A 14,975-nucleotide genomic window follows, 5' to 3' on the forward strand; every position below is an offset into this window, starting at 1 on the left:
AATATATTCCCATATGCAAGCAACCATACGACTCTTGCAACAAAAAGAAATTAAGACTGTAAAGGCTGTTTTCCTTTTACTGCCAAATATCATACTGACAGTCCTTGGTATAAGCCAAACTAGCTCCACTCTGATGAAGTCTCAGCTATGCTGGAAGTCGATATAAAGGCTGGGACCATGGCAGAGAGGGTCACAGCCCTCTGTTGGAAACGAATGAGGCTCAAATTAACAGTCCCAACGGCGAACACTGGTGAAAAACAAAATGACTCCAGGTGGGAGAAGTGATTGGGGTTATGCTCTGTTCTAGAGTGGGGAGTGGGGGTGGGGAAGCATGTGCTGGGGCATTCAGTTTGTAAGAGTTCCTCATTGGGTAAAAAAAAAAAAAAAAAAAAAAAGAGGAGGCTTTGCTTCCGAAAGGTAGGGACACTTGCAGGCTTCTGGTATATGTGGAAGTGAGTAACAACTCCACACTGCTCCCATCACACGTCCAACTCAAAAAGCACTAGTGGGCCTAAGCACAAGGTGACGTTTAGACAAAACCTATTGACCTCACCCACCGATTATACCATTCATGGCTAGTCTACAGCATTATGATAAAAGAAATGCAACCTTAATACAACGTACAGGCGGGCTGAACAAAAAAAAAAACTCACAAAACTAATTAATATATATATATATATATATATATATATATATATATATATTTTTTTTTTTTTTTAATTCAATACTAGGCTAGAGATCCAGAGGACCATTAGTAGACTAGCTGCAGTCCCCCCAATCAAGGATTTATTATAAATTCCACATACTACTAAACTCCCAAAGTGGAGATATAAACTTTAATGCATTTCCACCAGTCAGCACTTTCTTTCATTAAAAAACATACTCAAATTGGGGGAATGAATGGAATGAAAGACTAAAAGCACATCACGAGTCAAGTAATCAAATACTGACATAAGGTGTGGGCATGTGTGTTTATGTATTTGCGTGTGTGTATATCAATGTTTAACTTTTATTGTCAAGTTTTTATATTCTATTTTTTTGTCTTAAAAGGTCTTCATTTGTGTGTACTTTTAAAGATTTAAAATATCATTTATACAAGTCTGGAAGACATCTAATGATACTTGCCAAATGTACTCTCTCCCTTCTGGCACAGCTTCCAAGTCATCTTTCCTACTTTCAGGTTAGGTATAGGACTCAGGACCAAAAACCAATTTAAGGCTAGAAGGACTTGTGTGAAGCTATGGCCAATTTCCATGCGTAAGGAATTGCAATGCAATACTGAACATGTAAAGATGAGTCAAGTCAGCCTGAGATGCATGACACTTTCACAGAGAGTAACAAATACAAGGTGAATCATTCATAAAAGCACCATAAAACGTTCACTGCCTTTTCTACCTCCCATTACAACTAAGTCTGGATTTGATGCAACTCATGGAAAAGGACGCAGCAGCTTCATAGTATTAACTGCTCTCAGAATTAGGTGCAATAAGCTTGGATTCTGAGGGATAGTATTCAGGAACATTACCAATCCAGTCAGTCTGATTTAAGAGATACAAAAAAATCATGGAATTATTTTTGTAGGTAGGAAACGTGGAACACTGAAGAGGCCAGGGGGAGAAGACAAAGGTAGCAAGGATTCACAGCAACAAAGTTATATCAAATAATATCTGGTTTGTGGGCGACTGATCAAATAAAGTTTACTCAGAACTAGACAACAGAACTTGCAAATAACTTCATAACTTCCTCAAGTCTGACAGCTTTGGAGTTTGTTACAATAAGGAGGAGATGCAGAAGGTCTTCCCTCTGCATAAGTAATGAAAGAGAGAGAATGCAAGTGAAAAAATATATTTAACATTCTGTTGAACTGGTTTGTCTTGGCTCAATATTCTTCACTCACTGGTTAACAGACTGAACTATATTCACATCAGACAAACATAACAGACATCACAGTAGGTAATCAGGGTGAGGGTACAAGAGAAAATTGCAGACATAACACAGAAGAGATACTTGTACCACACAAAATGATGAACAAATTAGATTAGTTTGGGTTATGCCCCAAGTAGGTAACATGGATACATTACTGTTTGGATAACACAACACACAGTTAACACCACAACATACCAACTGAGCTCATCAACATCATTACAGGATACCACTGGGTTAAGTACAGTTTATTTTTTTTATTTAAGTGTGTGTGTGTGTGTATGTATGTATGTATGTATGTATGCGGGGAGTGCCTTCTGTGTGGAGTCTGCATGTCCTCCCCACGGTTGGGTGGGCGTTTGAAAGACACGCGTAAATGGGCGTGCCTTCATTGAAAGTTGAACATCTAGCTGGCACCTCAGCGTTCGTCAAAATCTACTGCAAATCATTAGCGGACTGGAGTTCTGCTGTGGTGACCCTTATGGGAAAAGCCGAAAGAAAACAACATGTATGTATGTATGTATGTATGTGGGTGTTTTAAATTAAACTGCATATGTTTTGGTATAGAAGTACATCATAATTAAAGGATAATGATACGGATAAAAAACTGTGACCCCAGGGATGAAAGAGGACTTTCCAAATTAGAAGAATGGTCCGAAACAAATCAACTAAAATCATGCAAAGAAATTTAAAATGCATCTGAAAGCTAGCTTGATTAGGCAAAAGGAAAGTTTCCAATGGTGACTAGGGCTCCACTCAACTGCCATCCAAGATATTCAGGGGGTATTTGAGTAATAAATGGCCTGGTCTACTTACAGTAAGGGGGTGGGCAATCTGTCACTGCTTGGCTATCCTCTGGTGACTGCCACAGGTCAAAATGAGCAGCATGCAAGTACAATATGGAGCTGAAGACATGATAAGCATTAAACATTCATGTAGCAGCACGTGAACGTACCGAGTAAACAGATGCACAGTCTGCATGTATGCTTTTCAAGGATGCTTCACTGCACAAAGCAAAAAGTCTTGGCTAGTTGTGGATGGCTTGGGATCTTCATTTCCAGAACAAACTCCCTCCACAGGAGGATAATTCTTACGGTGCAAATCACCAGCATGGTGGAACAAAGATGGTGAAGCTTAGCAATGCCAGAAGTCAGCAATGGCAAAGGGGAAAAAAGTGTACTCGCTGAGGAATTTCCAAAATTTTTCACAAACAGCATTGAATGCGACAGAAAATCTTCTCCATGGGGAGAAATAAGGGCCAAAATATGCAACAGAACAAGAATCAAGGAGGCAGATAAAAATTTTTATAAGTCACAATACAGATAAAGTCATTAGTTAGGAGCATAATTTGCAGTTTATCCATTACATGCAAACTGTGCAAAGTAGCAGGACAAGCAGTACACATTTTTGGTGGTGTCTGAATTAAGACCAACAGAAGGAAATATTTTACTGAAACAAAAAATGGGAAAAAAATCAAAACCTTCAGCAAAAAAATTATGAAATGCTACTGATGTGTAAGCAAAATTAATTTTAGTGTATTACTCTTGCAATTTTATAACAGACAAACTGCTAAAGGTACAAAGTACCTGCTCATAATCACCTGCCGACTCATATATGGCTATTGGGAATCGTTTCACCAAATACAATAGTTGTCTTTACTTATTAATTTTTTTTTCTTGGCATTTACTGTAACTCACCTCTCATCTTTGTGTAGTATTCTGTCACTGTCTTCTGTGGCCTGTCTTAGTGCCTCCCGCTTCTTCTCTTTCTTTTCTTTCTTTGAAAGAGTTCTTTTAAAGTTTATTATAACCCCTTTTTCTTGTTTGTCTGGTCCATTAGTCTGAACTTTCTAAAAATTGAAGAAAAATTAAATGAAATTTACTGCCTTTTCCCCAAAAAAGGACACCTACTAAATTAATATAAAAATTAAGCTGAGGGATGGGACTTTTACAATATATTTGAATAATTTCATGGTGCTCTGTTTTTCAAAACTCTAACCAGGCCTAATGATACAAGACATGCAGAATAACTGGAATTCTATCACAGTGATGTACAGTGTTGAGTCTTTTACAGGTGTAGGTAAAGATTCGGTCAAGGCCTACAGTTTCACAGAACCTACTGTTAAGTCTTCTATTCTGAAGAACTGCACAGACAATGCTAAAAAAAAGTTACTGGCAAGGCAATATGTTCTGCTTGGTCTACTAAGCTTATCTGTACCCCTTTATCCTGTCAATTCTTACCTTTAGTGCTTGGCTTATGAGGCTCATTCAGTCCTGGTTTCCACTCCTCAAAGAGTCTGTAATGCACAATTTTCCAGAAACAAGTGCATGTCCCACAGTGCAGTTAGAATACATTGGGAGTTCCTAATCTATGATTACAAAAGTGTTAAGTCTGGTCATAAAGCAGCAGCCCCTTCCTTCCCAAACAAAGATGACAGAAACTCACCTTAACTGTCCTCAAGGAAAAGTATGTTGAGTAAGTGATCTGAAAGAAAAAGTACAGTTTTGTACCTACCATAAATGTAGATGTTCGAAGATCCACATTGCTGCAGTCCTAACACTTGGGTAGTCCGCTGTCCCTCGGTCGGCCCGAATATCAGAGTATAAGGCTGACGTCGGTCAAGGCGCATTTGACTGACATCAGAACGTACAAATGCGCATGACCGACGTCATATCCTCAGTCTTTTCTTGCCCCAGATGTCAGAAGACCCTAAAAAGAAAGGTCAAAACCCATAGACAACAACTAAACAACCAACCAGCCTAACACCAAAAATATGTACAATATATACAATATACACAATATACCTCAGATGGATAACCCAACCCACACAACCACCTCAACTACAGAGGGGAAGGAGGGAGGGTAAATTGGACTGCAGCAATGTGGATCTTCGAACATCTACATTTATGGTAGGTACAAAACTGTACTATGTTCTTCATCTCACATTGCTGCAGTCCTAACACTTGGGTAGAATCCCAAAGCAGAGGTAAGGGAGGATGGCTAAACTATAATGAAGCAGGAGCTGCCAAAATGCCCTGCAACACAGCAGTGGCAAAACCAGCCCTGGATTTAGAGTACAATGGAAGGTGGTAATGCCTAGAGAAGGTATGCACTGAACTCCAAGTGGCTGCCTCCAAAATATCCTTAGTTGCCACCCCCCTCAAAAAAGCTGTTGAAGTGGCAGTAGCCCTAGTGGAATGAGGCCTAATCCCAGCTGGAATCTCTTTGCCATGATGGGAATAACAGAAAGCAATGCAAAATCCAATCCACTTAGAAATAGTTTGTTTTGACACGGGCTTGCCCTGAGAGCACAAAGCAAAAGAAACTAATAACTGCTGAGATTGTCTGAACCCTTTAGTTCTGTCCAAATAATATCGCAACTGCCTGTGTACATCTAAAGTGTGCAAAATCTTTTCCCCTTTATTTTGGGGATTTGCATAAAAAGTAGGCAAATGAATAGTTTGGTTTAAAGCCACACTAGAAACCACTTTAGGCATAAAGGAAGGATTAGTGCGTAAAGATACCCTATCCTTATGGAAAATTAAGAAAGGCTCAACTGCCATAAGGGCCTGCAATTCAGAAACCCTTCTTGCAGAGGTAATGGCCAACAAAAAAGCAGTCTTCCATGATAAATATTTCAACTCAGCAGTAGCTGCAGGCTCAAAAGGTTGTAGAGTGAGTTTCTCCAACACAAAATTGAGATCCCAAGCAGGAGTAGGAGCCCTTCGTGGGGTCTTATATTCTTTGCCCCTCTAAGAAATTGCTTGAACAAAGGATGAGAAAACAATGGTGGGTCACAGTCGTAGTGAGCTGAAATTGCTGCAGCATGAATCTTAATAGAAGAGAAGGACAAACCTTTGTCTAACAACTCAGTAAGATATTGAAGAGCCACACTTAAATCAGGCTCAGAAACATCCAAATCCTTAGCTGCACTCCAAAACAAAAATCTCTTCCATTTATCTGCGTACACTTTCCTTGTACTAGGCCTTCTAGCTTCCAAAATCACATTCAAAACTTGTTGTGGAAGTTGAGACCCTCTATGGTTTAAAACAGAATATGCCAGGCTGTTAGGTGAAGAGAGTGAAGTTTGGCATGGAGCAAATGACTGTCCTCCTGGGACAACAGATGTGGAATCAAAGGCAAAGGCCATGGAGGCGTCCGTACTAGACTTCTCAGTAATGGGTACCAGTGCTGTCGAGGCCAATCTGGAGCTATCAAAATCATCCTTGGCTTGTCCTGTCTGACCTTCAGAAGTACCTTTGGGAGGAGAGGCAGAGGTGGAAAGGCATACACATGAAGATTTTTCCAACTGAAAGAAAGAGCATCCACTTTCCAAGCTGTGGGATGAAACCTCTTTGTGCAAAACTTTGGCAGCTGGTGGTTTAGTGCAGAAGCGAACAGATCTATGTCTGGAGTTCCCCAGGACACTGTCAATTTCTGAAATACATGAAGATCCAGTTTCCACTCGTGGGGATCCATGATTTGTCTGCTTAACACATCTGCTAAGGAGTTCTGTGCTTCCAGCAGAAACCTTGCCTGAAGACTTAGTTGTAAACTGAGAGCAGTCTCCCACAAAATCATTGCTTGCCTGCATAGAGGATAAGAATGTGTTCCCCCTTGCTTGTTGATGTACCACATGACAGTTGTGTTGTCTGTTAGAATCAACACCTGCCCTGGAAGAAGTAAATCCTTGAAAGCTATTAATGCAAACTGGACTGCTAACATCTCCTTCAAGTTGATATGTAGATGCTGTAGTCTGACAGGCCACTTGTCTTGTATCCACTTTCCGTTTAGATGAGCTCCCCAAGCTTTGTCCGAGGCATCTGTCGTTAAAATTTGACTCGCCTCTGGCCGGGTCACAGAGAGTCCCTTGTTTAGGTGACATTCCTGAGCCCACCACAAAAATTCCTTTTGAATGCAAGGTATTATTGGAATGACAGTGTCCAGATCCTGGCAGTGCTGTGTCCATACATTTTTGAGATACCATTGCAACTTCCTCATATGCAGTTTGGCATTGGGAAGCACCAGAATACAAGATGCCATGAACCCTAAGGCTTGAAGGACTGTCCTTGCAGTCAGCCCGGACTGAAGAGATAGATGATGGAAGTAAAGGGAAAGATTCTTTTGTTTGTCCGGGGTTAGAAAGGCCATCTGGGATGCTGTATTCAGTCTTACACCCAGAAAGCACATGTCTTGAGAGGGTACTAGACTGGACTTTATTTCGTTCACAGAATACCCCAGGCATCTTAGCACTGCTATCACATATTCCAAATGACGAAGGAGCTCGTCCCTTCCTTGAGCCAGAATCAGGCAATCGTCCAAATAAGGATAGATTTGTATTCCTTTCAGCCTGAAGAAAGCTATCACTGGAGCCAGAACTTTCGTAAATACTCTGGGCGCAGTAGATAAGCCAAAGGGCAATGTAGAGAACTGATAGTGAGAAGTCCCAGTCCGAAAACGCAGATACTTCTGCAACTTAACCTGATAGGAACATGAAGGTAAGCCTCCTTGAGATCCAAAGTTACCATCCAGTGATCCTTGCCCAGCAGCGGTAAAAGCTGTTGTAACATCAACATTTTGAACTTGGGAATGTCCAGATAAGTGTTGAGGATAGATAAATCCAAAATTGGTCTCCACGTGTTCCCCTTTTTTGGTACAAGGAACAGGCGAGAATAAAATCCTAGGCCCCTTTCTGGCATAGGAACCGGCTGTATGGCCCCTATTTGGAGTAACAGAGAAATTTGCTTGTGAGCCTCTATTCTTTGTTGAGGAGGAATGTCTGGCATGCCTTTGAAAGGAGGCAAGGTATGGAAATAAAACCTGTAACCGTGATGTATGATATCCAATACCCATCTGTCTTGGGTAATCAAACTCCAATTTTCTTTGAAAAGTGCCAACCTTCCTCCCAAAGGTGCTGCCAGGCGAGAAGGTTCTGGCAGCTGAAAAGGTAGGTCATTGGGTATGTTTACGAAAGGACTGACCCCTGCCCTCACCCGAAGACTGTGCAAGAGAACTCCCTGTTCTAGGCCTGAAAGAGCCCTGACCTCTGCCCCTGCCACGTCTAGATCTACCCCTAGACTGGGAATCATAAGAAGGATACGTCCACCCCTTAGTAGGCCAATTTCTACTAAACTTTGGAGGCTGAACCTGCAAAAAATCTTTAACAGTCTGCATAGACTTAGCCTTGTCTTCCATTTTCTTTAAAACTGCCTCAACAGGAGAACCAAACAAGACATCAGATTGCAAAGGGGCATCCAAAATCCTAGTTTTAACATGGTCAGATAAATTTTGATCCCTCAGCCAGGCATGCCTGCGAAGAACTGACCCAGTGGCAGCCACCCTAGACGAGGCCTGTACAGCATCAAAACCACATTGCAAAGAATGCTTACCCACCTGTTCAGAAACATGCACTAAATCTTGTAACTCTTTACAATCAATACCTTCCGCCAGAGCATCAACCTTAGATTTCAACTGTGAAAGGAGATAATTTTGATATTTCAACATGTGAAACTGGCAATTCAAAGCTCTCATGGCAAGAGTGGAAGAAGTATAAACTTTCTTTCCCCATCTATCCAAGGCCCTGGCCTCTTTATCTGCAGGAACCGGATTCTTGACAACAGAAGCCTTAACATCCTTAGGCCCCTGGCTAACAGTTTCTGGGTCTGCCCTAGGACTTTTAAAAAGATACTTATGAGCTTCAGGCACCCTGTAATACCTATCTGGTTTAACAGGAGCAGGAGGCAAAGAATCAGGATTAAGAGAAGCCTCTGCAAACACATCTTCCACCACATTCAGAACAGGAGGTATAGCCAAAGGCCTATGCTGGGGTAAGAACAAAAATTCCCTAAGCCTTTTCCTGGAATCAGAGAAGTCCTGACCTTCCCATTTAAAATGCTCTCTCATGGAGTGAAGGGTTTCTGAAAAAGAAAAATCCCCAGGAGGAGAAGCAGAAGGAGTAGAATCATCCACATCAGAATCAGAATAATGAGAATACTCCTGCAAGTCTTCAGCCGAAGACTCAGACACATCCGAAGCCTGCTCATAATCCCCCAACACTGGTTCCATCCTAGGCCTCTTATCAGGAGGGGGCATAGAGCCTCTAATTAAAGTAATTAAATCTTCTGCCATTTTAAGCATGTGCTTCTTGGGCACAGAACCTGAAGAACTAGGAGTGACACCCACAGAAGCTAAACTAGACCTGCCTCTAGGAGAAGCCTTGGAAGCAGAAAGAGAGGGCCTAGACCCCTTAGGAAGGGAGGGGAGTACAGTTATCTGAGAAGCCCCTACAGCCTGACCTGCCTCCTGGGAGGAAACATCCTGTAAAATCAAAGTTTCTCCCTGGGACTCCAGAGAGGCCTCCGTCGGAACCACCGGTTCCACTGACGCCTCTAAAGAACCGGCGTCCGGTTCGGACGACTCCTCTAACCTAGGTTTAACTGCCTTGTCCTTGCGCTTCTTTGAGGAAGCCGGCGTCGGAGCATCCGACGGCATATTGTAATTGCACCGCTTCCCAAAGACCAACCTGGCACAATCCAACCTTCGCTTTATAGTGCGTTTATTGAACCTAGCACAAAAGCGACACCCAACAACGTCGTGCTCAGGTCCCAAACAAGGTATACACAAATTATGGTAATCCCTATGCGGTATCTGTTTCCCACAAGAAATACAGTTATTCACTTTTTCTGACATCCGGTAAACCACTGAGGCAAGAAAAAACCAAAATATTCCCCAATGGGGTACTTAACCAACTCTGACTTCGGTCTGAAACTCCGAATTCGAAAAATTTCAGAATGCCGAACGGCACTTGCAATACTGCTTCTGCATCGGACCATGCGGCAAAAAAGACTGAGGATATGACGTCGGTCATGCGCATTTGTACCCTGATGTTCTGATGTCAGTCAAATGCGCCTTGACCGACGTCAGCCTTATACTCTGATATTCGGGCCGACCGAGGGACAGCGGACTACCCAAGTGTTAGGACTGCAGCAATGTGAGATGAAGAACATCTGATGCAGTGTATGATTTCTACCAGACGGGGACACTGCTCCTAAAGTTTTCAGGAAATGGATCATGCAGTGACATACAACACACTTGTAGTTATAGTCCACTTTCACGGTATCTTAAACTTCATACACTTACTGAACCATCATCTTATGCCAGAGGTGAAAAGAATGAAGGATAAGCATCTTATCCTCCTATAAAGAGAGGTATAGAAACCTAGAAATACAACCCTAACCTCATCAGCGTCCCTCTGGCACTCATATCTGCAACTTAACGAAATAAACAATTTTTACAATGCCGGGCCTTAATATGGCTTCTTTGTCATACATGTTCAAAAGTGCAAGCCACCTATAAAAGACTAAAATCTCAGTAAAAGAAGGAAATGTATTAATATAAACTGCACTGGTTCCCAAGTTCTGAATAAGTCTTATATATATATATATGTATGTATGTATGTTAGGTATGTACATCGTTCTATATGTATTTAATTTTACTTTGTTTCTTATTTTAAATTCAGCAGGGGCCCACATTTTGGTTGTTGCACACAATTCTTTCGGCATAAATTGCAACTAATTACTTCATACTTTTTCTGCCATCCCATTTTTTGGGACACTAAGCATTTTAAGATCAAAAAGGCATACTATGTCAGAGATGAAGAAACAATATTATTAACCAGAGAAAAAAATCATAATTTTATTACTTTAGTTTAGCACTTTTGACCAGTCACTTAGAACTTAATCAGAACTAATGAAAAAGAGTTAAAATGGAAACCGGTATATTCATAAAAATCATATACCACAAACAAGAGCTTGGTTATCTGAAGACAAAAAAGTGCTTTCAAGTAAATTGTACAGCATTTTCCCATTTATTTTCTCCAATATTAGCATTGGAGGGATAACAATTTAACTACAACAGATTGGCTGAGCTACAAAGGTCTGATTTGGGGTCAGTGTGAAGTCTTCCAGAAGAGGTTCATGAAAATGCTCACACTCCCACACTATAGCTAACAGTTTCCTTGTCAATCTGGCTATATTTTCAACCCTGGTACATAATACTAGCACATAAATATCCCTCTCTGGTTCCCTATCCTGTACTTGGCTCAAAAGCAATAATGCTTTGGACTTTCAAAATGGCTGAACATTGAGTAACAGCTTTAATTCTAGCTCTCCCAGTGTGAAAATAAGACATCAGCAGAGAAGGCCAGCAGACTTGTATTTATGGGTAAGTTTCAGTAACTGGCTATGAAGTGTACTGCCTTGATGGCAGGAAAAAAGAAATACAGAGGACCTGGAAAAAAGTCACTGCAAAACGTGAAGAACACTGACTGGGGAAAGTTCTTCAGCTCCTCAGCAAAAAGCAACGCAACCTCCAGACATGAATTCCAGTAACCTACAGGAAGATACAAGACAACTGCACACAAACCTGGTTAAAATAAAACGAAACACTGATGAAGTACAGCAACACAAATAAAAGGCTGGAAAAATGGAAGAAACTTTAAATAAATATTCAGATGAGGTGATAAAGCTGCAAACATCAGAGGTCGAAATGAAGAAAAGCTGGCTGAATATGAGACTGCTCAGGAAGAAATGTTTCAAAAAAATAATTAGAGGACACAGCACTTTGGGAAAAGCTGAGATTTTCAGCTGTACCAGAGAAGCTGGAAGGATCACAATGTATTAATTTTATGAAAGCACAAATAAGCAACTGGACTGATTTCACAGCAGGAATTGTTAGTTGAAAGGGCACATTGTGCGTATGCTCCAAACTTGGCTATGCGAAAGCAACAGAGACTTTTAACAGCAATCCTAACAGCAGAAGGAGCAGACTTTGACAAAACTGTGGCAGAAGGACAAAGTACTAAAAGTGGGAGAGAGCAGAGTGTTTGTGGTGAATGATTACTCACTGTACACCAGGCAGAAGAGAAGCAAATTTATTCCACTACTCAGGGAATGTCAAGACGTAGGTATCAGATTCAAACTGCTGCACCCAGCGGTCTTCAAAATTTTCTTCCCCAGAGGGATAAAATCTTTTTTGATAAAAGTACATGCTGAGAAGGAAATGCAAATGTTTGTCAACAATAAGTGAGAAGTGAAACAAAGATTCTCCTTTTTGTTCTTCTGGTAATAAAAAACAGAGATTGACTGTACCTGTAAAACTTTTTCCAGTGTTTAAATGGAAAATGTTGGAGTGAAGGAAGGGAGTACGAGAGCTAACTGGAAGAATCAAGAGTATGTTGGAAATGAAGCAGAGACAGGATTTGGGAGATGGAGATGATCAGTAATAAAGCCAGTAACAATGTGGGATTACAATGCAATAATTATGTATGTAAAATATGACAAGAAAATCTGGAAATGGACTTTTTCAGAATTTGCTGGACTTATGAGGGGCTCTAAAGCATATGCCCTACTTCATGTCATTAATGTTCAAAAATGCTTTGGGTAGGGGAAGAGGAGGGAGAAAGTTAACTAAGTAAAGAATTTTTCTTACTAGCATTTTTGTAGTGTATGGGTTTCTCTGCATGCTACAAAAGTGAAGTCTTCTTGCTAATTTTTTAAGTGTAATGGGGAATTGTAAACAGGTGCTGCTGTGCTTTTTCTTTTCTTTCTCTCTCCTTTTTCTTCTTCAGTTTTAAAAAATGCAGGCAATGCAATAAAAAAGCTTGGTTAAAAGAGCATGACAAAAGAAAAATTATTGTGCTTTTGCTCGTTCTTGCATGGGGAAATAACTGGATTAAGAACCTTGGATTGATTTGGTAACAAGATTTTACAGTAAGCAAGTAAATGAAAGATTATTATTATAAGGCTTTTTTCTAGGAAATGTGTGTGCTCAGGAACAATTCTGCAGCTGGTCTTCAAGTTTCTACGGAAACAATCTGATAAAGAGAAACTAGCTACAGTCTTGGTGGAGAGTGACTGGCTGAAGAAAAGAATTGAAGAGAAATTGACTAGGAGATAATTATCTCTGAAAACATTCAGGGGTTTTCCCAGCTGGGAGAGCTATAAAGAAAAGATCAAACCAATTAGCACTTAGTAGAAGCACATGATGCACCATGCATCTTTGCATGTTTAACCTCTCTTTTTGGTTAACTCAAGTCTGACAGTGTGGTTGTTCCTATTAGGAGGGTAAAACAAGTATTTGAGGATATACATATCTATGTGTGTTAGCATTAAGTTAATAGATTTTAGGGGTATTGGGGTGTGTTTTTTGTTTTGAGGGCTTTCAATAAAACATTTTTTTAAGATGTGACATATGCTCAAATGGATTTGACAAGAAACAATTGTATAAAAAGTTCAACCTGTCAGCCAATGTATGCATGTAACACAAAAGCTGGAACCAGACATTTAAAAAGGTGTTGTACACAAAAGATGGGAATAGAATTTGCAATGCAATGATGCCTTCTGTGGTTTGCCTTTCGGCTTTTTCCTGGTAAGGGGTCGCCACAGCGGAACTCTGGTCCGCTAATGATTGGCAGTAGATTTTTACGAAGCGCCGAGGTGCCAGCTCGACGCCCAACCTTCAATGAAGGCACGCCCATTTACACATGCATGTCTTTCAAATGCTACCCAACTGCATGGAGGACATGCAGACCACACAGAAGGCACTCCCAAGACAAGCATCGAACGGGAGAACCACTTGCTGTGAGGTAACAAAGCTACCTCCGTACCACCATGGAATTAATGTCTTTAAATGTGAACAGTCTCGCAGAAATACAAAAAAGAAAGAGTAGTGAACTATATTTAAAAATGTAGAGTGTAAATAGCTATGCTACAAAAGACACTTAGGAAGAACTGAACATGTGAATTTGATAAAGAAAGGTTTTCCGGATGGTTACTCAGCTTAATACTTATAACAAAGGAAAAGACGAGTACTTATATTAATTGCAACAGGAGCTCCATACGGATAGATAAGAAAAGATAACGGTAGATTCATTCTGCTAAGGGGCTACTGCAAGGGAGGATTACACTGGCATGCATTTATATTCCACCTAAAACTGCTATAATGGAGCTTAAGAAAATTCTGAGATAAATAATAAATTTTCAGCAAGGAATATTACTTATAGGTGAGGGCTGGAATGTGATTTGTAACAGTGAAGATGTATTTGGGGGGGTCCAGAAGAAAAGGTACAACAAAGAAGGGTAGATCTTTGAAGAAATTTATGAAACTATTTGGTATGGAAGATGTGAATTCAGTAATAGGAGTTTGAAGTGAATTTACCTACTATTCTCCAAGATATAAAAACTGGGCTAGCCTAGACAGAATTTACATTTCACAAGAACATGTTTATTTAATTGAAGGTCTTGGCATGCACAGAATAACTATTACAGATCATGCGCCAATAACAATTAAAATAAAAGCACTGGGTAATGAAATAAAAATGAGACACTGGTGCTTTCCCATCCATCTGTTGAAAAGAGAGGGATTTAAGAAATGGGTAGTAGAGATTATTCAGGAGCCATTAGAAAGGGATAGAAATTTCTTCTCAGAATTTAGCTAGGGAGTTGGGTAAAATTAAGGTAGACTTTAAAAATAGGGTGGAAATAAAAGAAAAAGAGCTATATTGAAGAAGTAATAAGATTTATTTAGAGGGACTGAAATGCTAAAGTACTGGAGAACGAATGCTAAACAGAAAATAAGGAATTACCTTGATATGCACGAGTTTAAAAATATTGCTGTTAAGTAACTGTTTTTTGATAACAGTAGAGCACAAAACTTTTTGGACAACGACTGAGGCTACAGAAAGCAGAAAGGGTTGTCACCAAGCTTAGGAAGCCTATAACAAGGAAGGTAACAAGAGATCCTGGAGGGGTATTAGAAATATTTTGGAAATTCTATGAAAGTCTGTATAAAGCAAAGAAATACAGAAAAGCAAGGAAAGATACAAATGGAAATGTTTATGGAAGAACTAACTATACCAAGGTTAGAGGTAGAAGAGGCACAATTACCAACAGTTAGGACAGGAGGAGATGAGAAGTGTGATGTATAACCAATCTACAGGAAAATCCCCAGGAAAAGATGGAAGTTTGGAACTAGGAGGGAAAACTGAAAGATCT

At 40.3% G+C, this 14,975-nt stretch overlaps 1 protein-coding gene across 12 annotated transcripts in view; it reads right to left on the reverse strand.

Moving 5' to 3' along the window:
• AFDN (afadin, adherens junction formation factor) overlaps window positions 1-14,975 on the reverse strand; it is a 3,286,836-nt gene that overhangs the window by 2,689,416 nt on the left and 582,445 nt on the right. For all 12 annotated transcript variants that reach the window (XM_044063225.1, XM_044063199.1, XM_044063191.1 and 9 more), the window contains exon 4: window positions 3,621-3,772. In XM_044063225.1, the coding sequence (XP_043919160.1) occupies window positions 3,621-3,772 (152 nt within the window). The remainder of the gene's footprint in view (window positions 1-3,620; window positions 3,773-14,975) is intronic.

This window comes from Protopterus annectens, chromosome 1.part0 (genome assembly GCF_019279795.1).
Source record: "Protopterus annectens isolate FY-2018-M chromosome 1.part0, PAN1.0, whole genome shotgun sequence".
Classification (NCBI taxonomy): domain Eukaryota; kingdom Metazoa; phylum Chordata; order Ceratodontiformes; family Protopteridae; genus Protopterus; species Protopterus annectens.